The 26702-nt window shown below is 35.0% G+C and overlaps 2 protein-coding genes across 9 annotated transcripts in view; both read right to left on the bottom strand.

The window, feature by feature from the left end:
• Positions 1 to 26702, bottom strand: part of LOC126732780 (lysine--tRNA ligase-like) — a 52105-nt gene that overhangs the window by 17412 nt on the left and 7991 nt on the right. Inside the window, exons 1-17 of one of the 7 annotated variants that reach the window (XM_050435786.1) lie at positions 16545 to 16898; positions 14879 to 14966; positions 14535 to 14610; positions 13513 to 13581; positions 12887 to 13052; positions 12702 to 12795; positions 11723 to 11808; positions 10713 to 10837; positions 10572 to 10634; positions 9421 to 9546; positions 9032 to 9314; positions 8822 to 8918; positions 8576 to 8732; positions 7750 to 7893; positions 7579 to 7647; positions 7345 to 7488; positions 7150 to 7201 (exon numbers count right to left, since the gene is read on the bottom strand). In XM_050435786.1, the coding sequence (XP_050291743.1) occupies positions 7150 to 7201; positions 7345 to 7488; positions 7579 to 7647; positions 7750 to 7893; positions 8576 to 8732; positions 8822 to 8918; positions 9032 to 9314; positions 9421 to 9546; positions 10572 to 10634; positions 10713 to 10837; positions 11723 to 11808; positions 12702 to 12795; positions 12887 to 13052; positions 13513 to 13581; positions 14535 to 14610; positions 14879 to 14937 (1810 nt within the window). In that variant the 5' untranslated portion in view covers positions 14938 to 14966; positions 16545 to 16898. Of the gene's footprint in view, positions 1 to 5868; positions 5979 to 7149; positions 7202 to 7344; positions 7489 to 7578; positions 7648 to 7749; positions 7894 to 8575; positions 8733 to 8821; positions 8919 to 9031; positions 9315 to 9420; positions 9547 to 10571; positions 10635 to 10712; positions 10838 to 11722; positions 11809 to 12701; positions 12796 to 12886; positions 13053 to 13512; positions 13582 to 14534; positions 14611 to 14878; positions 14967 to 16055; positions 16195 to 16544; positions 16899 to 26702 lie in introns of those variants that run through there. The other 6 variants (XM_050435789.1, XM_050435788.1, XM_050435787.1 and 3 more) reach the window with 6 other exon arrangements.
• LOC126732781 (lysine--tRNA ligase-like) overlaps positions 6591 to 26702 on the bottom strand; it is a 28121-nt gene continuing 8009 nt past the window's right edge. The window contains exons 13-15 of one of the 2 annotated variants that reach the window (XM_050435797.1): positions 26471 to 26614; positions 26284 to 26335; positions 6591 to 6811 (exon numbers count right to left, since the gene is read on the bottom strand). In XM_050435797.1, coding sequence (XP_050291754.1) covers positions 6777 to 6811; positions 26284 to 26335; positions 26471 to 26614 — 231 coding nt within the window. In that variant the 3' untranslated portion in view covers positions 6591 to 6776. Of the gene's footprint in view, positions 6812 to 25756; positions 25959 to 26283; positions 26336 to 26470; positions 26615 to 26702 lie in introns of those variants that run through there. The other variant, XM_050435796.1, reaches the window with a different exon arrangement.

Genomic DNA, 26702 nt, shown 5'->3' with positions numbered 1-26702 from the left:
ACTACGAGACATTCCTTTGAATTCATTCATGATGCGTTCCTGCCGCTTCATTATCCGAAACACGCCTTTAATGATTTCCCTTTACGAGACCATTTAAATTCGACGGTTATCGACGGCGTGGGGAAGTGCAATGGGTATATTCTCGTTTACCGATTTTCCTGGAAATTTGGACAGATTAAATGCCTCCCGTTTTGCCCTTTATATAAGAAGAAAAGCAGGAGGTTACCTCTTTTACACAGAGACCTTTCAATCCTTTTAAAGTCTGAAAACCCTTAGCCTCCCCAGAGTTTCCTCTATCCGCTAGTTTACACCTCGAATTGTAATATGTTCAAGATAGGAGCGAGAATAAAGGGACCATACCCTTCCCAAAAATGCCATATTCTTCAGAAGCTTAAAATGGCTCGGTCAGGGCAGGGATGGCAGAGACTCAAGATATTTCTCATCCTTCCTTCAGCCAAAATCCGAAGCAGGGGCTTGTCGCGTCAAACTTTTGGCGCGACTAAGCTGGGGTCACCCATTATCAGTACCAGCCGCTCTCTTGTGAGCATAGCTAACATGACACCAGCGTGTTAGGAGTCAGGACTGACGCAGGGACAAAGTATCCCTACTTCTTCCTTTCTTCCTTCACTGGTGCCTCCTTTTGCCTCTCCTTCTTCTTCTTTTCCATCACCAGATCCATCCTGGTGTTTTTCCTTCTTCCTCTTTTTCTCCTCTCCCACCAAGGAAGGTCCTCCTCTCAATATGGATGCTACTGGGGCAGAACTTGGAAAGACTTGGGAGCAGAGCTTAAAAAGATTTCTGGCTTTTTTTTAATTTTATTTTATTGTTTTTGTAACTCGTTTTCTGTATAGACTTGTTTAAGCCCTTCATTGTACGCTGTAATACCTCTTTATATTAATAAAAGTCGTCATTGCTTTATTTCGTATATTCTATCTCTTCTTCTTGAAATAGTTATGCCGTGAATAGACGCACTACCCTGCGACTTTTTTTTTTTTATTTCTATACTACGAACGATACTTAGGGCCGAGATCCCAGTTAAATAAAAAGTCTTTGCTCTGTGCTTATTGCAACTATCCGGCATAATAATGCCGATTTGAACACATGATACTTAGGATAGAAATCCTTACTAAGAAAAAGATATTGATGTGAACTTAATAGAGTTGTTTGGCACAATAATGCCCACTTGAACAAACGATACTTAAGGTCGAAACCCTTGCTAAGAAAAAGATATTGATATGAACTTAATAGAATTGTTTGGCACAATAATGCCGATCTGAGAAAACGATACATACCTCGAAATAGCCGAGATGACAGCTGAATGCTCGGTGCGGTGTAGGAGGTAATCATCCGAGGACACATAACCCAGAAATGAACAGCCCCTAAGGTTGCTGAGTAATAAGGCGTTTCACCATCTTCCTAATAACTTTCATAATTTTAACCTTTTCTGGTATTTGATCCGAGGATTGAGCAACTTAGAATTCTTCTTAAGTAGCTGACCTTTTCATAGGTCTGAGTCCGAGGACCATATATTTATAAGTAGTTGGTTTCCCCATAGGTTTAAGTCCGAGGACCATGCAATACCTTGGTTCTATCCAAAACTTGATTTTGGTAAGTAGTTGATTTCCCCATAGGTTTGAGTCCGAGAACCATGCAATACCTTGGTTCTGTCCAAAACTTGATTTTGGTAAGTAGTTGGTTTCCCCATAGGTTTGAGTCCGAGGATCATGCAATACCTTGGTTCTGTCCAAAACTTGATTTTGGTAAGTAGTTGGTTTCCCCATAGGTTTGAGTCCGAGGACCATGCAATACCTTGGTTTTGTCCAAAACTTGATTTTGGTAAGTAGTTGGTTTCCTCATAGGTTTGAGTCCGAGGACTATGCAATACCTTGGTTCTGTCCAAAACTTGATTTTGGTAAGTAGTTGGTTTTCCCATAGGTTTGAGTCCGAGGACCATGCAATACCTTGGTTCTGTTCAAAACTTGATTTTGGTAAGTAGTTGGTTTCCCCATAGGTTTGAGTCCGAGGACCATGCAATACCTTGGTTCTGTCCAAAACTTGATTTTGATAAGTAGTTGGGGGAGGTAACCCCTCTGCTATGGCATGGGACCTTGGTTTAAGGGGAATTAGCACCTCGGCCGAGCCCCTAGAACCATTCATGTTGCTGACGTTACGAAGCGCAGCCCCTAGTAAAGAATTATAGCCCCTAGTGGGACATTACTCTAAAACACTATATCCAGCTACTGAAAATGATGTGAAGGATTGTATCAACCCACCACCAGTGCCAAGACACAAGCCTCTCCACAGACGGCGCCAATTGTAAGGACACGATTCGTAGCGACCCATAATAATATGGGGTTCGCACGTGAAAAGGCCCAAACAATATCATTTATAGAGCGTGGATTTGAAAGGCTAGGCCTTGGTCACCAGACAGTGGGTTTTTCATGGTGTTCATACATAATTAAATCGTGTTCGCCCTAGGAGTCTTTCTCCAGGAGGCGGGTTGGGAGGCTCTGGTTTTTGACCATTTTTTCCCAGCCCCCTTCCCAGATTGCTCCCTTTTCCTTTTATACTAGCCTGCATCCCTTATCCAAGGTCCACGTGTGGGTTCGATTTTTCAAGACTAATAGTTATCCCATCAGCCCATACCCAGAGTGGTTGGGTGTGGTTGTAAAAACTAAAGAGTATGGCTCTATCAGGTGCAGAGTATTAAATGGCAGTAAGGGCAGCTTTCCCTTTGTCCTTGGTCGTTATACTACCCAGCGTACCCTTCTCCATTGACCTAGATATTTTAGATATTTTCCAAACTGTTCCTATACCGTTTTTGCCCTCCTTTCCAGGAGACCTCGGATATGCCGAGGACAGAATCATTCTCGGCAATGTCTCAAGATTATTTGGACTTTTATTACCTATCCTCAGCCATAACCTTCCTCAGCTCGAGCCTTGGGCCCCAATGTAAAAATAGGCCAGGGCCTCAAATTACTGGACCCCACAATAATAAATAACTATTAATTAATACCATAATTCCCAAATTTCATAATTAATATTTCATATGAAAATACAATTAAAATAATATTTATTAATAATTATCATAATTATTAAGTTTCATATTTATATGCAAAAGAAAAGAAAATAGAGAGAAAATCATTTTTTTTAATAAAATAATATTTTGTTGAACTTTCTCATAGATTATAAGTGCTGTTAATCTATGAGAAACTGCTATAATAAAATGAAAAATGTTTGAAATTCTGTTATACCTTTCCTCCATCCCAAAATGTTGGCAAAGTCTTTTTTATTGGCCAACTTGCGCTATAAACTTTACATGCCTTCCAAATTAGGCCGTGTTTGCGCTCCGCGTTTGCGTCCACGTTTTGGTGAGTTTACGTTTTCTCCCTTTTTTTTTTTTTTTTTTTTGGCCCGCAATTGTTGACTCTGGGGGGACAAAATTTACTGTTATGAACAGTAAATATACTGTTCATGTACTGTGTTGATACTGTTTATGCACTAAAAAATATTAAAAATAGGTCCCACGGTACTATTTACACATTTAAAAATTATTTTGCTACAGTGTTTTCAGTTTTCAGTTTTCAGTTTCAGCAACAATAAGCTCAGTTTCAGCAACAATAAACTTTACATGCCTTCCAAATAGTCTACCGTTTAAAAAAATAACGGAATACATGAGAGAGCTTTAAAAAAACAAACTCAATCATTTTCATTTGAAACCCTATGACAGTCACATTGTGGACCTTCAAACTAGCCATAAAAGTCCCAGTTCCACCTCCGATATCGAAGCCGAGACGGAGTACTGAGGTTGGCCAATTTCGGAATCTGTAAGAGTTGTGAGATTGGGAGGTCGAGTTCATTGGTGTAAGAGGCGAATCTATTGATTTCATGAGATGAGTCAAAACCAAGTTTTGGGTTTGAGCGAATGAGACAGATGAGACTGTTACCGCCTTACCAGAGTAGTTTTTGTTAGACCAGAGGACATTTTGTTCAAGAAGATATGAAGGGAAAGGGTTATGGGGAAGAGAGGAAGTGGGTTTTGGAGAAGCACAGGCAACGAGGAAGAGGGTGGCAGCCACGTAGGATTAGGGTCTTAGCAATGGAGTCTGAGTCTTGTGGGTAGAGAGAGTAAGGAGCATAAGTCATGTACTTGTGGAGGAGGTCAGCGTGGTTGTGGCCAATGAATAGGATTGAGTTTGTGTTTTTTTTTTTTAAAGCTGACATGAGATATATGACCATTTCGTTAGTTTTTTAATAATAGATTAACTGGGGTACTAATTTGGCAAGTACGCCAATTTATGGAGTAAATTAGCCATTAAAAAAGTTTAGGGGATGTTTCGGCCATTACGTTAAAATTCAGGGAGTGTATTGACATTTTCCTCCACATGGACACATACACTCCTTTTTTTTTTTTGACACATGCGCATAGCTCTTAACTCTTTTCCTAAACCTCTTTAAACTACTATAATAAAACTTCTTAGCAGACTATTCCATGCATTTAGAATGTACTTAGAGGATGATATCATAAATGTATAATATCTTCATATGATATTATACTTTAAAGAGACTTTAATTTTTTTCAAAATGATTTTAATAATCTATTATAATATTTGGTTTTAGTAAAAAAAATCCTTGTCTTACACAATGTACTTTCATCATGTAATTTGAAGTATTTTTTGTTTTTTAATTTTATTATTCAATTTTAATTTACATATTCTTTTTCTTAATTCGTATATTGCAAGGCAATAATGCTACTTAAACCAAAAACATTTTAGGATAAGCCACAAATTTTATTTATAGCTTTTCAATCCTTGCAAAGTGCACCGGGACTTTTCTTTTCTTTGTTGAAACGCTAGAATGCGAATAAATGTAAAGTGTTTTATTCTTTAACATTTTATTTATATTAGTTAAGAAAAAAAGATTGTTAAATATTGCCTCAAATTCCTAATTAGTTAAGGTTTGAGTTTACTTAATATAGGTCAAAAGGTTTTTTTTTTTTTTTTTTTTTTTTTTGGTATAGAAGACAATGAATTTACTTAATGTGAAAGACATAGATTCTCCTTGACATAGAAGGAAAAATATTCTTTATTAAAGAAGTAATAAGTACTCCTTATCTATCAAAGAATGGGTTTGGAATCTTATAAATACTAAATAGGCACTATTGCAAAGGGTTTGGTAACTTTTACCCAAGGTTCCTCTCATGTAAGAAGAGGAGAAAGACTCCTAGAAGAGTGATTTAGTAGATTTTTTAGGAGTTGAAAGATTACCCGTGGTTGTATGTTGAGAGTTTATTTATTTTGTGAGTGTGAAAAGTTATTGGGTGTATCAAAGCTTTGGGTTTGTGCGTTATATTGGTGAGGTTTGTGAGTGTTGTTTTTGTGAGTTGTGATGTTAATTAATGTTGTAATAATCCATATTACTGATATTGGATATTTTGGTTGACATTGTCTTTAGATGTAGGCATAGAGTGAAACTATGTTAAATATTATTGTCTCTTGTGAATATTTTATTTTCTTATTTATGTGAATGCAATTCTACAAATCTCAAATCATAATAATTGATGTTAGAATTTTTACCGTTGCATGGCAAGGATGTAAACCAAAAATCGTCCGAAATGAAAGTTTGGAAATTATGTTATTTTATTTCCAAATTGTGGAGTAACCAGAAACTGGATTCCAAATTGGAGCTCACTTAACAATAGTTTCAAATCCAATATCATCCAATCCAACCAGTACATGATTATTAAACCCAAGGAACACAAATCGAGGTGCATTGGCTTCACAAGACCACCCATTCACGCTTGTTGTTTCCCTTTTCTTTGTTGAAATAAAACTTTGGGCCCTAGAAAAAATTAAATATAACGTTTTGGGCCGAGCAGATAATGTAGGCTTTTTCTTTTTTTCTTTTTTTTTTGAGGGTGATGTAGGCCTTTTCTTTTCCCCTTGAATAAACAAGATTTTATTAGAACGCAAAGGAAACAATAAGGCATTACAAAAACAATTTAGCTTCTAATTGTCTATTTAAATTGAGAGGAGGGAGAGAGAGAAAAGTAGAGTAAATTTGGTACAAAATAAACCTATTTTTGAATGTCAATTACTTATACTTTGAACTATAAATAAAAAATTATTTAAAAACAAAATTTTGAGGGGAGTTATTAATAGATAAAATATTGGCCAAAATGCAAAACTGACATTCTAAATTTCACATTTTGTCATTTTAGTCTTCTAAGTTTTAAGTATATTCAATTTAGTCATCCATTAGGTGTTGTTGACCAATAACCAACATGACGTTGTTTTGGATTTTTTTTTTGTCAATTAAAAAAAATCATTTTTTAATATTTATATATATATATATATATTAAAAAAAAAAAAACTAAAAGGCAGTGGGGAACGACGTCGTTCCTAGCCCACTGAATATCAAAAATTTCTCAGTCCCTCAAACTCCACTTTATACCCTCTTAATTTTGCCATGAACTCTACTAATTCCTAAAAACCGTTCAAGCCAAGATTGGTATTTATATAGGTAAGAGAGGAGAGCAGCAACTTTGTACTAATGTGTAGAAATGAGAAAAATCCAAATCTTTCTCTCAGTTTCTCAAAAAAACCCAAATAAAATCTGAAATATGAATTTTGAAAAGAAAAATTTTAATATCAAGATCACAATTTCTTTACTTTTCTACAAACCAAACAAATCAACAATGTTTACGGAGAAATCTGTATCAATCTATAAAAAACCAAAGTGCCATACAATCTCCAGAAGCAATTTGCTGGTTCATGTCACGCCCTTGCATTGCTAGTTCCAGCACCGCCCTCTACACAGAATAAATCACATTTTCAAGCCAAATCTCTAGCCATAAACCACATTTTTGAGTCGTAAACCAAATTTTTTTTTGCACAAACACACTATACAACAAAAACAGAGGGCTTAAGCTCTAGAGTCAAAACAAAAAGCCTCATAAAATCTAGGCCATTGAAGGCCAAACTTCACTAAAATTCACCAATACAAAAACCCGTTAATTTAAAGACCCCATTATCAAAGGCAAGACACACAGATTCTAAAACAAGATCATAATTTTTGTTTATAGTTATGAAAAGGGTAACCATTATCACTTGACGTTTCATCTCGAGGTTTCATGGCTGGGAAGAGTACCTTTAGCAGATGGCTGATCTTGAGGTTTCATGGCTGGGAAGAGAATAACCTCCTGTTACCAAATAGCATATGTTGAGAGCCCATTGAGAACAGAGAGTGTACACATACATGTATAAATGAGACAAATGCAAACAGGCACAGACCTGAGAGAGAGAGAGAGAGAGAGAGAGAGAGAGAGAGAGAAGAGAAGAGAACCTTAATGTTTTGTGAATCAGTTAACAACATTGTTAGCCGATCAATACCCAATCCCCAACCACCGGTTGGAGGCAACCCATACTCAAGAGCCGTACAGAAGGTTTCATCCAAAGCCATTGCTTCATCATCACCAGATTGCCGATCCTGCATGCAGACCACATATCATTCAGAAAAGTTCCAGAGGAATTTATTTACGGATAAATCCATTGCACACTTAAAAACTGATGTGTGAACCTTGAGCTGCTCAGCAAATCGCTGGCGTTGTACCACAGGGTCATTCAATTCAGTGTATGCATTGCAGAGCTGAGCGGTTACAGAAAAATTAAGTCAGAATCATGAATTATAAAGCTGAAAATTAAATGGAACATAGGAAGAAAAAGAAAACAAGATATCTGAAAAGCATACTTCAAGCTTGTTAATAAATAACTCAAAACGCTCGGTTAGGCCTTTCTTCGTTCTATGCCACTTTGCCAAAGGACTCATTAACTCCGGGTGGTTAATGATGAAAGCAGGATTTGTACAAGTCTCTTCCAAGAAGTGTCCTACAAGCTGCAGTAACAGAAAAAATATATATAACCAATTCTCATAAATTGTCTTAGCATGCAAGCAAGAATAGTCTACCTTAACACTAATGATGAGACAATTTAAATCTAAAATATTACAAAAAAGAATTCAGTTGAAACATTATACTAGACCTTGCTGGTTCACAACCCACCAAGCAAACAACAGAACTAAAAGATAAGGAACAAAATCAGATCAAGTCAGAAAACATCATTGTCAGAACAAAAGAAACTATACACTTTTTCTAATGCAGAATTACTTAATTCTTGTAAAATATTGGGGACCCCATCATATTGTTCTTTTAATGGCACTTCCAATCAACCAATTTTCATTGTTCCCAACCACCAATTATCTCTCCCACTGATAAATGCTACAATTTCTACTTTATCCAACTGCTACAGCTTATCAGTGTAAGCAATCTCATTGAACCATTACTCCAAATAGCAGAGAGCCATCTAAGTAAAAACCAGTATTCCAGCAAGAGCTATCCAATCCATTGCTTTTCCTCCAATACCCCCCCCCCCCCCCCCCCCCCCCCTTCCTCACAAATAAAAAACCTAAGCCCTTGCTCATACGGTAACACAGGATCACAATGCCAGTAACTACCTAATTTATGTTCAATAAAGTAATAAAAAAAATATAAATAAAAAGGACAAAGCAGAGAACTGACTTTGTCCAACAAACGCGCTGTTGTTTCAGGAGGGGCACATTTGATCTCATACTTTGTGCATGCATCTTTCAAATATTTGTTGGCCTCATCACTGGAAAAGTCCTTGGGAATACTGAGGTTCGCCATCTTCTCTAATTCTTCTATCATGTCAATCCTTCTGCCAGAGTTAAAACAACCAATTTCATAGATTTTCATATTCATGTTAATGTTATACAATTTGTGAGAGATACTATATAGATGACAAACCTGAAAGGTGGAGTGAAGTCAATCTCAATCGGTTCCTCATCCAGCCCATTTGCATGATATTTAATTTTATATCCACCTGTAAGTTCCTTTACCATCCCTGTTACACATTACTGTGTCAGGAAAAATCCAAGTATTTTGGAGGATAAAAATAACTTCACTACCCAAGTGGAATGAAGCAGTTGTTTGCAACATGATCCAAATGACCCTTACCACTCAACATTGTCTCGGTGAGTTCCATCAAGTCATTGTAGTCAGCATAAGCCATATAGAACTCACAGGTGGTGAACTCAGGATTATGTGTCAAATCGATGCCCTCATTTCTGAACTGCTTTCCAATCTCATAAACACGGTCCAATCCACCAACAACAAGCTGCTTCAGATAGAGCTCAGGCGCAATGCGCATGAATAGCTTCATCTTCAGGTCATTGTGATGGGTCACAAACGGACGGGCAGCTGCTCCACCAGCATTCGTATTCATCATTGGTGTTTCAACCTGACAGTGAAAAGAACATTGAAGGTAATGAAAAGAAAGTAAAGTGCCATATGTAGAAACCACCTGAATGAATTGAATAAATAAAAAATCAAGACAAACGACTAACCTCCAAGAAATTAAGATTGTCAAGAAAGCGCCGAATATATTTAATGATCCGAGGTCTTGTCTCAAAAATTTGTCGAACCTCCATGTTCAACATCAAATCTAAATAGCGTTGTTTATAACGAGTTTCCTAGCATTAAAGACAATAAAATAAAACACCAGAAAAGGAAAAGAAGAGGAGAAATGAAAACACAGTCCAAACTGAAAGAAAATAAAATAAATGGACCCATCTCACTTTTATCTGCATCAGGAAAAAATAATCCAATTCATCAGGTTCAAATCACCCCCCACAACATCAATAGCAACCAATAAGACGTAGATTAAAGGAATCATTTAATTAAAAAGAAGGATCAAAGTGTTCCCAATTCAAAAGATGAACCCAACATTTATATGGATCACAAGGGCAGACTTATGACTACAATCTCCAAAATTTCTTGTGGACAATGAAAGAAACTAGAAAAATATTCCTCAGCAATACAGGTCATGTAAGTCTCCTAGCTACTTGAATTCAAAATAATGCGACACCACAACTACGTAGAAAAGAATAATTTCTAATAAAAGAAAAAAAATCAAAATCAAAACCAAAAAAGCACTAAGTGGAATAATACAAATCATAACCAGCTTTTAGAAATTGTGTAACGAGAGCTTTGTTACAAAACTTCAGCACCTTTAAGCCTGCTAGTTCCTTTAGGCTTTCTCCAAAGGCCAACCGATAGTATGAGCCCCAGGATATAAGCTTCAAATTACTTTCAAAGAAATGGTTTGAAAGATTCAGTTTATTAAGCCTAAAGAAACCTTGTTCAAAGAATCACATTTACCCAAAAAATTAATTCATTTACCATTCAGGTTCAAGCGAAAGGGAACAGAAACTATTTCCGGCTGACAATTAAACTGATGTATTTCTCTGAATGGATCCTTATAATATAAAGAAATAAATTATATAAAATAAAAACAACCAAAGATTACCACACAAGTATTCCGAACATATTATCACAAGCCCAAAAATGAAGGTTTGCAATTCATTTTCACTGAACTTCAGGATATTAATCAGTACCAGATCATATGTACTTCAATTTTTATTTTGGGTGTGCGAAAGAATATAGTTTAAAACAGTGCAATAGGAATTCAGTTGAATTTTAGGATATTAATCAATACCTGGTCTTTCAAAATATAAGTTTCAGGATTCCTGGCACGTCCTGGGACCCAAGCCTCCTCTTTCTGCAACAATAAGAAAGTAATGAAGTCAGGATGAGACTGTAACCAGCATTAAATCATTCAGGGAGAAACCATGTTCACCTTCAAATTGGCATTGTTAGACACAGAACCAGCCTTAGGCTTTTGCCTTGGCATCATATGGAGACAAGGGGTTAAGAGTATAAACGATCTTGGAAAAATACTTAGCTCCCCCCTTTTAGTTTTCCCTGAATTGAAAGAAAATGTGTTAAATTACCGATTCTCCTAGAAACCAAAGCGATTAAAAAATGGTGAATTTAATTTGAACATAATTCTAAACACTCCCTCTCACGCATGGGCCCAGCCTCCCCCTTAATAAGTGGGGCCCAACATGTGTGATTTTTCACATTTTAAATGGGAGGTAGAGTGAATTTAAATTACAAATTCTCCCAAAAGTTTAAGCTGCTAGGAAATGATGAATTTCATCATTTGACCATAATTCTAACAAAATGTAAGTCAACCAGGAAGTTTATAATTTAAAGAAACAATGACTCAAAAACCTACATATCAACTTTGAAATTCAAAAAAAAAAAAATTATGCCTCTAGCTCAAATGGCACCTCCTTCCCTTGTAAGAGCAAGGTTCGGAGTGAATTTGTGAGTTCAAGACCCACTAAATCTGTATATAATTATGAGAAGAAAAAAAAAAAATGTACATCTATATCACAAGACTGGACCCATTTCTAGAAAATTTCAACAATCATGCGGCATACTGATAAAAAAAAAAACCAATTATGCAGCATAGAAAACTAAAACAGTTCACCATAGGGAAAAGGACCAAAATGAAGCACCTATTTAAGGGAATTTTAAAGCGGTCTCTTTTAAATTTGTATTTTGAAGTTCTACCTACACTCCATAATTTTTTCCTTATGCCACAATTTTTAATTCATTATCAAACATCAAATGTGAGAGAGAGAGAGAGAGAGAGAGAGAAACCAAATTAAGTAATTAAATTGATGGTGATTTCTTTTGTAAACTCAACAGTGTCAACACAATAAGGAGCAGCTATATATATATATATATATATAAGTCAAAAGGTGTTAGTAACTACCCAATTGTAGTAACATCACAAACCTGGAAAGCCCTTGACACCAACAATATCACCATGCTTCACAGTTGAATGGAACCTAGAAAATTCTTCCTCATTCAAATCTGACTTGCTGCATCATGGAAATGAAGAATCTCTCAATCATTAAATTTGGTATCCGTGCAGCAAAACTTAAAGATGGTGCAATTTAGGGGGGACACCCAGCCTGGGGGTGGGGTGGGGGGGTGATTGTCCATGAAACTAATTCATATCTGAACCAAAATTTCCCAAATAGTACCGAGTGGAAAGTCTCATTTATACAAATTCATCATCTTGTTTATATAGGTCCTTTATAATTTTTTTTTTAAGCACAGTTGAGAAAACTAGGCAATGGTACAAAAAGATGCGATAAGTAAAATGACCTACATCATTCTTTTTTCCAATCTACCTAAGCCTTCAACATACAACTAATCAGGCCTCACAAACATGAAATTAGCAATAATTTCAATAAAAAAAAAAAAAAAAAAACAAAGTTTCTCTTACAAGGAACATGGGCAAAACATTGACATTCAACTAATTGATGAATCACTACCCAAAAATATTAACTTTTTAAGATAAGAAATTTGACATGAAATGCTGATAACAAGAAAATCCAAATTCCCAAACTAATCACTTATTCCACTATAGAAGATAACAGAGAGAGCAATTTGTGTCCATTCAAAGAAAGAGTCCAAAAGCAAAAACAAAGGCTCTTCTACTAATATGGAAAGATGCCAATGAGCTGCATCTCAAATTGCACCTCCGCTTATAAGGGTAAGGTGGAGGAAGAAGTCATAGGTTTAAGGCCCACATGGTTGCATGAATAACTTAAAAAATAAATAATTAATTAATTAATTAAAAAAAATTAAAACTAATAGAAAGATAATTTGTCAAAGACATTGCATACCTAAAGAAATAACAATACTAAAATCATAAGGAAAAATCAAATATGAATAAGGGAAAAGAAAAGATACAGTGATAAGATACCTAGCATCAGCCATAACTTGGACTTTAGCAGTACCACCATGTAAATCATAAAAGAATAGCTTTGAAGAAGATGAACGTTTGCTCATGATACGCCCTTGCATAGGAAAGAAAATTAAAAAAAAAAAAAATACCAAAAGAAACATGATAAATACTAACCAAATAAATAAAAGCCCTGATTTCAATACCAGTCAAATTTACAGTAACATCCTCAAGATGCTCCCCATTGCCTATGTTTTTAAACTGCTCTACACATTCAAGGACAGACATTGTAACACGGTCATTCTGAGGATATGTATTTTCACCAGCTGCCCTCAGAGATGCTAGATGTTTCTGTCTATTTTCTAAGTATTGCTGGAGGAAAAACAAATGAGGAAGATTAAAAGCAGGAGATTGAGGTTATAATCAAGAGCTTTGTGGAAAAGATCCAGGAAAAGAATGCTAACTATTGCAGGACAAGAATGGACTTATACCGTTGGATCTATATCTTCATCGTCAGCTGCTGCAGATTTCTTGCTGCGGGAATCTGCCATAGAAGCAGCCTGGAACATAAACACAAGTTTATTCTTAATAAGATTTCAAAACAAGGTGGTAAGGTACCTTAGAGATGACAGCCAATAACACATCATACTCCATCATGTTCAAACTCCACAACATGATGATCAATGTAGATTCATTCATACAGTAACATCAGTACATTCCACGGTACCAAAATTTAAAATTCTCTATATTAAAACGAGTAATCCAAGAAACCAGCACCAACAATTGCTTCAGGATTTTTGAAATTTTTTTATGGACAAGAATGGACTTATACCGTTGGATCTATATCTTCATCGTCAGCTGCTGCAGATTTCTTGCTGCGGGAATCTGCCATAGAAGCAGCCTGGAACATAAACACAAGTTTATTCTTAATAAGATTTCAAAACAAGGTGGTAAGGTACCTTAGAGATGACAGCCAATAACACATCATACTCCATCATGTTCAAACTCCACAACATGATGATCAATGTAGATTCATTCATACAGTAACATCAGTACATTCCACGGTACCAAAATTTAAAATTCTCTATATTAAAACGAGTAATCCAAGAAACCAGCACCAACAATTGCTTCAGGATTTTTGAAATTTTTTTATCACAATTAGTAAAGAATGTGTCCTTTTTTAAAATAATTAGATAGTTACAATCGGGGAGAAGGGATTTGAACTCTGGATGTCTTAGTTGTAAATACCAAGAGATGTTAATTGAGCTACAAGGCTCTTGGCAGAAAAAAGAAGTCAAATATATGAAAAAACAACACTAATTACTATTTTAAATACTCCAAGTTTGTCCTGACTAATTAAGACATGGCCACCTTGCATATGAAAATTTTTCATAATAAAAATTATTAGAGGTGGATTGTTTTTTAAGCCAATATATGAGATAAACATGTAGCCAATGAATCATAATAATTTGTTGCTCATTCTAATACTACAAGATATTCTTTTTCTCAAAATTTACAAGGGAACAATAACATCCCAACTCTTAAGTTCTATTTCATTGGCCTAAATTATAATAAGGTTAGATTAGAATAGGAAAATATATAGATATTTCACTATATAGTCAGCAAGAATGCAAGAGCACAAAGAATAAATAGAACTGCAGAAAATTAAATTCTGCGGTTCCACAGAGATTTTCATGATCGAGATATGGAGGCAGGCAGCTTATTCTTTCTTTGATCATATTTATTACAAGATGCCGAGGGGAGGGGGGTGATAGGATGACATGGCAATTAAATACAAGTGGTAATTTCGATATTCACTCCTAATATAATGCTACTAGTCTGAATGTCAAGTACCTGTTTTGCCTTCTCCTCCTCTTTGCGCCGCCTTTCTTCTTCCTTTTGCTTATTCTTCAATTCCTTCTTGAGTGCACTGTAAATATTCCCCAAAATACAAAGGAATTAAAAACTCAAAACTGGTTTGATTTCTTCATTTATTGGTGGGGTAATTTATAAGCTTCAGAAAGCTATATTCATATCTTCCTCAACTTATCCTACATAGTAATAGTATTCTACTTGCACTATATTTTGAAAACAAAATATGCAATTTTTTTTTTGTCCTTCAGTGGTTTACAGAAATCATGAGAATACATTCAACAAAATGGTTGTCATTCTTTTTCCTCTGTTTTTCCGAAACTTACTTTTTGCTGAGATTTTCCCCAGCAGCAGGGGAGCCTGTCACCGACCCCAAGTCCTCCATTTTTAATAAGACCTAGACCAATCGGAAATCTGCATCACAATCCCGTAAATCACAAGTATAAGACATCATAACAGAAGTATTTAAATAAAAAAACAATAACCTTCTCTTCTTCCAGGTTTCTTGGCAACCAAACAAATATGAAAACCCTTAAAAGAATGAATTTATATATACTGTAGGGTTGCACCTGTTTGTACGGATTTTTTTTCCAAAATACCCCTATTTTCTTAAGTTAGTAGAGACAAAATTAAAGGATAATTTGGTAAAACTATGTCTTTTAACTCCCACTAAAACCCTAGGTTTAAGTAGAGACAAAATTAAAGGATAATTTGGTAAAACTATATCTTTTAACTCCTACTAAAATATTGCCAACAAAATAGGACCACTTTTTTTTTTTTTTTTTGATAAATAGGACCACTCTCGGGGTTTAATGTTTTCAATTTTTTTTAATAGAATTTGTTTTCCTTACTCATGATCTCACTTTTTTTTTTCCCCAAATATCTTCTTATTTATTTTGAATTAAAAAAAAACTCCTAATAAAATAATTTAAGGACAAATACGTAAAAAAAAATGTAAAACAGAAAGACAATCCAAGGAATATCATATAAAACAGAATTCATAAAATAAAAAATAAAACTGAAGGGATCAATGGAATCATTATTTCCAACAAATCCTAAGTGGAAAATTGCTACTAGTTGTTATTGTTGGGGGCAAAAAAGTAATCTTAGTGTTAGTTTGAAATTTGAACCAATAACAACTATGTTGTAAAAATATTATAAAAATATTGTAGAAGTAGCACATCTCTTAATAATATTTATAACCCTTAACGCTCTAAATATTGACTAATGGTTTTTGGCTCTAAAACAAAATCGATTACCAACAAATTAATCCCTTGGTTATTAGAATCTAAATAAGTATTGTAAAATAAAAAAAATCTAGGAGAAAGCACGTAAACAAGCGCAAACAAGTAAACAACAAATCGATAGTAAAAAATATTATGAAAAGAACAAGAAACGAAATTTAGAGTAAATTAAATAACCAATTTTTGGGATTTATAGGTAAACAATGAATATTAAACTGTCTTTGGAAAATAATAGAACAAAATTGTAAATTAAGTGTACCTTCTGATTCTCTGTGGAGGACAATATGGTTGAGGAGCTCAGATCGCTATAGCCTAATTGGAGAGCTTGTATTTGTAAGTTTTTGTTTTTGTTCGTGAACTATTGTAGCTAGGTTAAGTTAATGGGAAAATATATATATATATATATATAAACAATGTTTACTTGGAGCCGCTAGCTGGGATTTCCTAATCCTAGATTAATTAGGATTGGGATTACCTAATCCTAACTTAATTAGAACTGGGATTAAGGTTTCCTATTACTAACCGACTCAACGTTGAGTGGGCGGCGCTACGTTGTAGTCAGGGGTTCAAATGAACCCCCTGACCTGAACTACAAATTTGAAGCCCTGCAATACAAATTTGCACACCCTCACTTAAACCTGGCCTTTTTTTTTTTTTTTAAGCCCAGCATAAACTTCGAAAAAAAAAAATCCAACAGCAAATTTTTGGTCTTTAATCTTAGAAATAAAATGCCCATAAATCAAAATACCTAAGATCTGCTTCTGCGTTACTTGCGTAGACGCTGCCCCCAAAATCTCCCACGACCCTTCTTCACTATCCAAACCCAAAGGAAAAAGGCTGCTTCACACACAAAAAAATCTGCCGCTCTGTAGCCCCAAGAATCTGCCGCGGTGCCGCCGCCGGGACTGTCCTTGATCTGCCGCCACCGCCGCTTCATCTGGTTTTTTTAGCTCTCTCTTCTCTCTTTCTTTCACTGTTTATTGTGTTTTGATATACTCTTTCATTGAATCACTATGTGTGTGTGTTTTGATTTTTTGTTGTTGAGTTTTTGATTCTCTGAGTTTGTGCTCTGACCGTGTGTGTGTGGGGGCCTGTGGGGCTAGTGTTTGTATTGCAAACTTATATAATTAAAGAATTGTAAACAGATTAAAGAATTGCAATAGTGTGGGGCTGTGTCTCTATGTGTCTTTACTGTTACTGTGAATTGCGTCGGCTTTGTATTGTAAACTTATAAATTGAATTTTTGAGTTTCTATGTGTCTTTACTCTTACTATATTTAAAGAATGGTAAACAAATTAAAGAATTGCAAAAATATCACTTAACAACAATAATTAATATGTTTATTGTATTAGAAAAAAATATGTTAATGAACTTATAGTTTATTTTTTATTCTTTTGCTAGTATTATGAACTTAAGAAGATATTATTTACAAAACCTCATGAACACAATTTTCCTCAAACGAAAATTGGTGGACTTTATGGGTCGATTTAATCCTAAATGGTTTAAAGAGTATGGAAGTTGGTTGGAATATAGTATTGAAAATGATGTTACATATTGTTTATATTGTTACCTATTGTATTGAAATTTATGTTTTATATTAACCCGCCTGAACAAAAATCCTAGAGCCGCCCACCCAACCCCAACCAAAACTACTCCTCCCTCCAAAGCTAAGCTGATTCCATTGTATTTAGCTGGAAGAGCTTGTTTTTCTCTTACTGCCAATGCAGCTAGAAGTGCTTGGTTTAACCATTTTAGCTTTTGCCCAAATGGGTCTGAGCTATTTGTTTGTTGGTGGTCTCAGTGTTTGTTTGCTTCACTGGGAATCAGAGAGGAAAGGAATTCTCTGGCATTTCACACCATACTTGTGGTCAAATTGAGTTCGTGCTACTAGCACTTTGAGCAGTTGCCTCACTAGGTAGAAAAATTTGTAAAGTATACCATGACTTGCAGATGAGGTGAAACTAAAAGTAGAAGTGCAGAAAATTGATTGGAAATTGTAACCTTGCCTTCCCTCATTTAGTATTATTATTATTTTTTTGTAGGTTTGTATAACTATATTTTTTCAGTAAAAAGTGCTACAAAGTGGCTTTTTTTTCTTCTTTTGCGTAACCAGTGGCACTCAGTTGGTGATTTGTGTACAAGTGCATGGTAGCATTGATGTTTTTCAGCAAATTATCTTAGGTGATGTAATGAATGGAAAGTGTTACTGATGGTGTATTTTTCAAGCTATGTTGTATTATTATTGTGAGGCCAATGAGCCTTTTTAAACAAAGAGCTGCAGAAATATTGAAAATTATAGTAGAACTTTTTATTTTTTAGTGATGAGTTATGGTATTTTATTAAGAAGATAGACTTCTTGTTGCACACAAAAAATGGACACAAATTAGCATAAAAAATTATGTAAAAGAAATTTTTTAAGACCACAGACACAAGACCTATAGTTCACAAGTTCTAATCATCAATGTTAACATTTTGTCAAGTGCTTTCAACGGAACATCAGAACTGAAGAACCTAGAAGCTTTGCAACTAGAATTTTATAGAGCATTTTCAAAATATTATGATAAAGTTTGATCATGAAGAAAAAAAAAATGATATGGATTGCAATCCTTTCTACAAGAAGGTGAATTTGGTGGTCTAATTACATATTTGATAAGGAGACCGAGAGAGAGAGTTAAAGAATCTGAAAACTCTTTAAGAATGAATTTATACCCCTTAAGAATCTAAAAACCTAAATTAAAACGCACCATTTTGCTTCTTCTTTTTTTTTCTTTTTTCTTTAATAACACCCATACGACGTTGTTTCATTAAAAAAATTAAAATCAAAACCTGTGAAACTACGCCGTATCGAAACTAGGGGAGAACTAGTAAACTTGGATCGGTTCGGTTTGGTGAAGGATTCTTTGAATCGGTGACCGCATTGCACCGACATCGGAACAAGCTTCGCCCTCCAAACGCCGACCTCGGCTCAATCGGTCGACGCTGGTGTCAGGCCAGAGTCGTCGGCACCGATTGGTTGGGTCGACACCGGCAACGTTTTGCTCACCCCTATGAAGTGTGAACTCGAATCTAGTCTCAAACAAATATGATGGTGTTTAACATGCTTTAACACTCACAGCAGCACTTTTTATGGCCCATTACCTGCGGAACAACCCATACCATATCATATCCTAGCCTTACAGTTACATTATAAGGCAAAACTTGTCCACTTCAGCCAAAATACCAGAGGGGTCATGACCTTATGGGTTGAGAAATTGAGATTATAAAATTATAGCGTGTGACATTTGTCATCTTTAGTTGCAAATCCACGCTATACTTATGTCACAACTCGTGATTAGTGCATAAATTGACACAAAATATTTAGGTATCAATTGTGAGTTCATGTAAAAGTGCTAAAATCTAATCACAAGTTCACACATAATCAGGCGTGGATTTAATTGTGAAAATGGGTGTGTGAGTCTCAGTGACTTTTTTTGCATATCTCAACATTTTCATCCAATGTCTTCAGGGAGGATGATTTTGAAAAATCTTTTCAAACTGTTGGGGTTATCATTGAGAGAAGTGCGGACCGGAGAAAACAAATAGAGCATTTGCAAATTAAACAATTCAAAGAATGGGGGTGGGGGAGTTTGGAACAAAAATGTCTTTAGGTTGTGCAAGGATCAAGATATTAGAAAAGAAATATTAGCTTTACCTGCCAAGCCAAGGGCAGTGTTTTCTCTGTGCCCAAAGTTGGCCCATGCTTTAGATTTTTGGGCCTGTACATGTTTCTAGCTAGTGTTGACAAAGGTTGGATATAAATTAACAATACTAGCAAGATGGCTAATCAGAGCTTACCCTAGCCATTGATTTGGATTGGTTTTAACTTTAATGAACCAATATTTCTAATCTAATTAGATCACACAAAATGGGATGCTTTTTTTAACATAGTTACTCCAAAGTAATTAAGATCATGAAACTAGTAAAGTCCAAGTAATTGTGGGAAATATGCAGTTAGCTATGTCAAATTCCCCCTACCCCCCCCCCCCCCCCCTTTAAATGGGTAAAAGATTGTTAATTCCAATTGTATCAGGAACTATTGATGATAGAGATGAAAAAAAATGGAAAAAGAGTTGTTTTTTAGTGAAAGAAAAAAAAAGAAGAAGAAGGAATAACTAAGTTTTTATTTATTTAATTGTTAGTGACTTCTGACTAATTAGATTATTTATCTCTCTTCTAAGAATTGGGTAAATGGTAAAGTTGTAGGTTCAACTGTTCAAGTTCAACACCCATTAGATATATATATATATATATATATATGTAACTTATAATTAAAACAAAAACATATTATTATTCTAACATTAATTTTTAATAGAAATCCTTGAAAATCTACAATTAAGCTAAGCCCAATTAATGTTAGAACACATAAATTAAGTAACAACAAATACAACTAGGTTAGTACATGGTTAAGTACATGGTAATCCATAAGAAAGTACGCTACTGAACATAATGGGAACAAAATATGTCAGCAGTATATCAAAAGGGACATGCAATAAATTGCTTCGACTACGCATCCGCCTCTTATTGAGGCGGGTCATCAGACAATCGTTCTAGAGAGGCCATGGGGGAAACGTTGGGCCAAAGAGATCTGGTAAGGACCTTCATTGCTTTGCGATAATTCGTATGAATACGCTTCCATCTCCTAAGTACCCGCCTCACAGTAAAGGCCTTCCCCATACGGGCATTAAGATTGTCTGTGATCTCCTCTCACACTAGCACATTGGCATGATAAGGACGCAAATTCCCACAAACATAGTGTCCAAGTACGGAGTCACACAACACATCCTCGCAATTGGCATCTCATGTTATCAACTCCGCAGCCATCTTAAAGAACAACACACACATCTCATACACAATCATATCATCCTCTATTAACATGAGCTTGATTTATATAGAAACTGAATGCAGAAGCTAAAGATAGCTACCAAAAACTATTTTAAATATGACAAATGAATTACAAAAGATTCAAATTTCTAAGAGGAAAGGAAATAAATTAAATGTCTAACTTTCAAGTCTTTTAATTTTTCAAACAAAGCTAATTTGATTTGATTGCCTCAAAGTTGCTTCCCTTAACCAGGGGAAGTACTAGATATACAAGACTAGAGAGGTGTCCCCTATATCATCTAAAGGGGTATGGTTTTTGTCCTCCATTTTAGCTTTTACTCTTGTACAAATTTATAGGTGGACCCCCAGATATTCACATAGTTCCTGTTACTATTTATAGTCCTAATTGTCATAATTTGGGATATCTTATATTATTATTGGTCCTTGATCGATTGGTTGGATGCAAATTTGGGTGTATAGAAAATGGTGAATGCGGATGTGGGTGTTTTCTATGGTACACCAAAACTTTACTATCTCATATTGGAGAAAAAAATGGAGAGGAAAATTTGTTAGAAATTTAAGTAGCCGTTTTTCACCCCTTATCAATTTGTCTTCTCAATCTTCTATTTAAAATTTAAGGATTAAGTTTGAAATAAAATTAAATGAATAAGCCTGAACTTACTAAAGTTAGACATCTCAAAAGACCAACAAAACACTATAAACTTTTTTTTGTATTAGCCTTCACCTCCTCATAACCTATTAGGCCAAAAATAAAAATCAAAAGATGTATATATAACTAATAGAGAGGAAAGCCAAGTTAGAAAAGAAGCTTTAGCTACCTTGTTTTGGTGGTAGGATACGAGCAAATGCTAAGAAAGAGCAAAATAGAAAAAGAAAGATGACAGAGACATGAACATTTTGTGGCTTCATTGTTTCACACTTTCACCAAAAGTGTTTTTGTGTAGGTGTAAGGAAGGGTAGTAATGCTTGGGCTATAAATAAGATGAAAAATGCGAGTATGCTGCAATTCTGTCACATGGAGGACCCAAGCATGGCAGTTACAAACAAGTGAAACAACTTTCGAAAACAGTTGGTGGGTCCTATCCCTTTCATGTCCTAAGAGGTCTTTTGATCACAATTTTTTTTGTCACAACTTTAATGTAACAGCCGGTAAATACATTAATTCATTATTTATTTTTTAATATTCACAGCTTGCTACGTGCCAAAATTACGACAAAAAGACGGTGCTAGATTTTCTTTACTATTCACAATTTTCTACATCAGAATTGTGTAGGAGTTACGACAAAATTAAAAAGTTTGATGGTGCTAAAATTTTTCATCTTATACTCATTTGTTAATAAAGAGCATCATCATATCACTTCATGGTTTATACCGTGGTATACAAATCCAAGAGAGATCAACGGAGAGGCATGAAGTACGTGCATATGTGTGCTTGTCATTGTCAATTTGTCATGGTGGTCCAAATCCATTGAATGCAAAAAAACAATATACAAAAGAAGAATGTGAACTAATGAAACTAATGAAACTCACAATATCAATAACACAAAAGAGAACTACCATTCCGCAGCACCAACAAACAAGTTCCCTCCTAAATTGATCAAACATTAACAGACACATCATAAATAGGACTCACTGATTGATCAATAATGATAAATACATTAACCCTTACTTCTCAAATTATTAAAATATACCTGAAATTATCACTATAATTGCAATCAGCAATAAGCAACAAAATACGTCCTTGCTGTTAATCACTCAAATTTAAACATAAACCACAATCTTCACCCATTGATCACTTGGCTAGCAAATGCATAATTTCATAAAAATAAGTAGCAAACAGAGCACCGATTAGCTTATAAGTTCACATATCAAACAAAAACATTGATCATAGCATGACTTACAAGACAAATTTACCGATATCATTAATCAAACTGATCAGTAAAACACAAAATTTTTATGCAAATTTTCCAAAGCTCAGTTCTTAAAAGTTCAAACCCTGATCAACATTGCATGCAACAAACAGAACACAAAAGCCCCCCATGCACACTGCTCAAAAACAAAAGAAAAACATACGACCCCTAACAAAACCCAGAAACCATTATCGTAAAAAAGAAATCCCATGAACACAAAAATGAAAAAAACCAACCTCATAACTTCTTATCAAACAGAACATAATAAACAAATTCTGAATTAACAAAAAAGAATGTGCCAGCAAAAAAATAAAACGATACTTAAAATATGCCAAACTGATGAAAGCATTAAAAGATTGTGCCAGGAAATATGACAAATTGTAAACTTTATATGCAAAAAAAGGAAAGAGCTTTTCATACCACCTAAACACTACAAAAGATTTTACTTAATTGAGATATATCATTGTTGAACAAGTGGAGTAGAGGCAGGTTTCAATTATTCCAGAAAAGTCGAAGCATTTATCACACATTTCTTACACTGTGAAGACCTTAGTTCCATAAATTATTTAAAAAAAAAAAACCATAACCATGAGAATCCAATAGATCAAATTAGATGCTTTACCCAAACATCAAACAAAGAAAAAAAAAAGAAAAATAGAGAAGCACAGGTTCACCACGGGTTGAAAACCCATACTTTGTTTTGTCAATAGATCAAATCAGATGCTTACCCAAACATCAAACAAAGAAAAAAAAAAAGTAGAGAAGCAAACGTTCATCACCACGGGTTGATACAGTTAAATCAGATGCGAAAACCCAAACAACAAACAAACAAAAAAAAGCAAAAAAAAAAAAAAAAAAAACAGAGAAGCAAACTTCTTATCACCAATCTTTGATTCAATGTAAAAGATGCGAAATACCTTGTTATTACCAACAAATCAGATATATAAATAACTCAAATGTAAAGAATACCTTCGGATTTTTGTGGAAAAAGCTGAGAAAGAGGTCGGTGGTTGGCGCATGAAGCATTGCGTTACCGGGACACAGCGGCGCGGGTTGGCTGAGCCCGGATCGGTGAAATAATGTGTGAGGAAGTGAGGGCAGTAAGAGCTTCTTTTAGCTTCTGGTGGTACTGGAAAACGCTGAAGAGAGCAGTGAGAGAAGTTTGAGACGAGAGAGCTTTGCTTTACTGAAGAGAGAAGTCTGAGATGAGAGAGTTGAAGAGAGCCGTTGAAGAGAGCATTAAAAGGAGCGCTTTACGTGAATTGTTCTGACTATGGGACTAGGTATGTATTGTTATTTACGGAAATGCCATTGAGTTATGAGTTATGGAAACTGAAAACAGCTAAACTTTGTTTTCAGTTTTCATAACTCATCACTCAAAAATCAGAGAATTAAGTGATGGAAACAGAGTGATAGTGGTGCCAAACAAACTTTTAGCTATGGGTCCCACCATTTTTTAGTTATGAGTTATGGAAACAGAGATATGAGTTATGGAAATTGATGAATCAAACACCCCCTAAGTATTTCACACATATACCCGCACTATATAACTTAAATTGTACAACATAATTTTGTCATATAATATAGCATAGGCGTAAATACACTTTTAATCCTTACATTTTTCATCTTTTCCATTTTGGTTCCTACATTTTCATTTCATTACTTTTAGTCCCTAAATCAATTAGCGCGTTCCATTTTGGTCCCTACTGTTACTCACTTAACAGAAATTACCTATGTAGCAAATGGAATACACAGTTTGCACTCATAAGAGCATGCTCATCAGGTGTGCCAAATGCCAAATATTTGGCATTTGGCACACCAAACATCAAAAAACCCTTCTCATGAGGTGTTCTATATACTATAAATTTTGACACGTGAATAATACCGTTCTATTTTTGGAAAGGTATGGACAGATGTGCTATAAAAAAATTACTTTTTTATTCCATTTCTCTCTCTTCATTTATGACTCTTTCTTCTCTCTCTTTCTTTTTCTTCTTTCTTTCTCCACTTCACTTCAGCTTCTCAGATCTCACCTCTCTTCCTTTTTTTTATCTTCTTCTTCTTCTTTCTTTCTCCAGAACTTCCACCTCTCCCTTTTTCTTGCTTTTTTTCTTTGTTGTCACTTTCTCTACGCCTTCTCTATCTTTTTTTTTTCCCTGTCACTCTCCCTCTCTATCTTTTTTTTTTCCTCCGCCTAGGCCGTTGCCATTGAGATCAGTCGTCACTGTGGAGTTTGGCCTCGTTGTGGAGTTCAGCCTCGTCAATGAGGCTGTCGCCATGGAGATCACTGATTCTGATCTCCCTCTTTTTTTTTTTTTTTTTTTTTCTTCTTCCTTCGGTTGTGGATTCCATGTGATTGTGATTATGGGTGAATTGGTTCTTTTTCAAGCTCTTTTTTTGGGGATAGTTTTGTGTTGATTTTGGGGATTTTTTTAAAAGTAGTACTGGGTGGTGGTGGCAGGTTTTACCTGTGGGTGGTGGTGGCGGGCTGTGCTTGGGTATGGTGGTGGCGAACTGTGCTGTGTATGGTGGGGTTTTGTTGAAGGTTTTGAATTTTTTTTCTTCTCTCTTTTAATGAGGTTTTTGGATTTGAAATTTGTTGGAGGATCGGTGATTGTGGTTGTAGTTTGTGGTGATGGTTGTAACGGTGGTTGTTGTGGCGGTGGTTCTTGGTTGGTGGTGACTGTCGGGGCTGTTTGTTTGTATATTATTGGGTTTTGAGTAAATATATTATTTTAATGTGTTGTATATATTATTTTAATGTTTAGAATAAAAGAATAGAATATCTGATAAATGATGTATTGTAAAATGATGTGGTAAAATAGTAAAGTAAGCTTTTGGTGTGTCAAAATGACATTTTTTATGAGAGAGCTGATGAGAATGCTATAATGCTCACATGGCTATTAAAATAATAATAATAAATTTTAATTTTGCATTTAAGTAATGCCACATCAGCATTTTAGTATTAAAAAAAGCCACATCATTAAAAAAATTAATTTATTAATTTTAACTTAATAAAAAAAATTAAAAACAAATTATTTAAAAAGAAATTAAATTAATTAAATTAAAACTTTGATCTAAACATGAACAAAACATCCAGATCTTCTCATCAAAAAAAAAAAAAAAAAAATCCAGATCTCTCTCTCAGTTTCTCAAAAAAACCCAAATAAAATCTGAAATATGAATTTTGAAAAGAAAATTTTTAATATCAAGATCACAATTTCTTTACTTTTCTACGAACCAAACACATCAAAAATGTTTACGGAGAAATCTGTAACAATCTGTAAGCAACCAAAGTACCATACAAATCTTCAGAAGCAATTTGCAAGTTCGTGTCACGGCCCTTGCATTGCTGGTTCCAACACCGCCCTCTACACAGAATAAATCACATTTTCAAGCCAAATCTCTAGCCATAAACCACATTTTTGGGTCGTAAACCAAATTTTTTTTTGCACAAACACACTATATAACAAAAACAGAGGGCTTAAGCTTCAGAGTCAAAACAAAAACCCTCATAAAATCTAGGCCATTGAAGGCCAAACTTCACTAAAATTCACCAATACAAAAACCCGTTAATTTAAAGACCCCATTATCAAAGGCAAGACACACAGATTATAAAACAAGATCATAATTTTTGTTTATAGTTATGAAAAGGGTAACCATTATCACTTGAGGTTTCATGGCTGGGAAGAGTACCTTTAGCAGATGGCTCATTTTGAGGTTTCATGGCTGGGAAGAGAATAACCTCCTGTTACCAAATAGCATATGTTGAGAGCCCATTGATAACAGAGAGTGTACACATACATGTATAAATGAGACAAATGCAAACAGGCACAGACCTGAGTTAGAGAGAGAGAGAGAGAGAGAGAGAAGAGAAGAGAACCTTAATGTTTTGTGAATCAGTTAACAACATTGTTAGCCGATCAATACCCAATCCCCAACCACCTGTTGGAGGCAACCCATACTCAAGAGCCGTACAGAAGGTTTCATCCAAAGCCATTGCTTCATCATCACCAGATTGCCGATCCTGCATGCAGACCACATATCATTCAGAAAAGTTCCAGAGGAATTTATTGAAGGATAAATCCATTGCACACTTAAAAACTGATGCGTGA

Source organism: Quercus robur, chromosome 6, assembly GCF_932294415.1.
Source record: "Quercus robur chromosome 6, dhQueRobu3.1, whole genome shotgun sequence".
NCBI lineage: Eukaryota > Viridiplantae > Streptophyta > Magnoliopsida > Fagales > Fagaceae > Quercus > Quercus robur.
The sequence above is the reverse complement of the archived record's forward strand: the minus strand, read 5'-3'. Positions and strand labels throughout refer to the sequence as shown.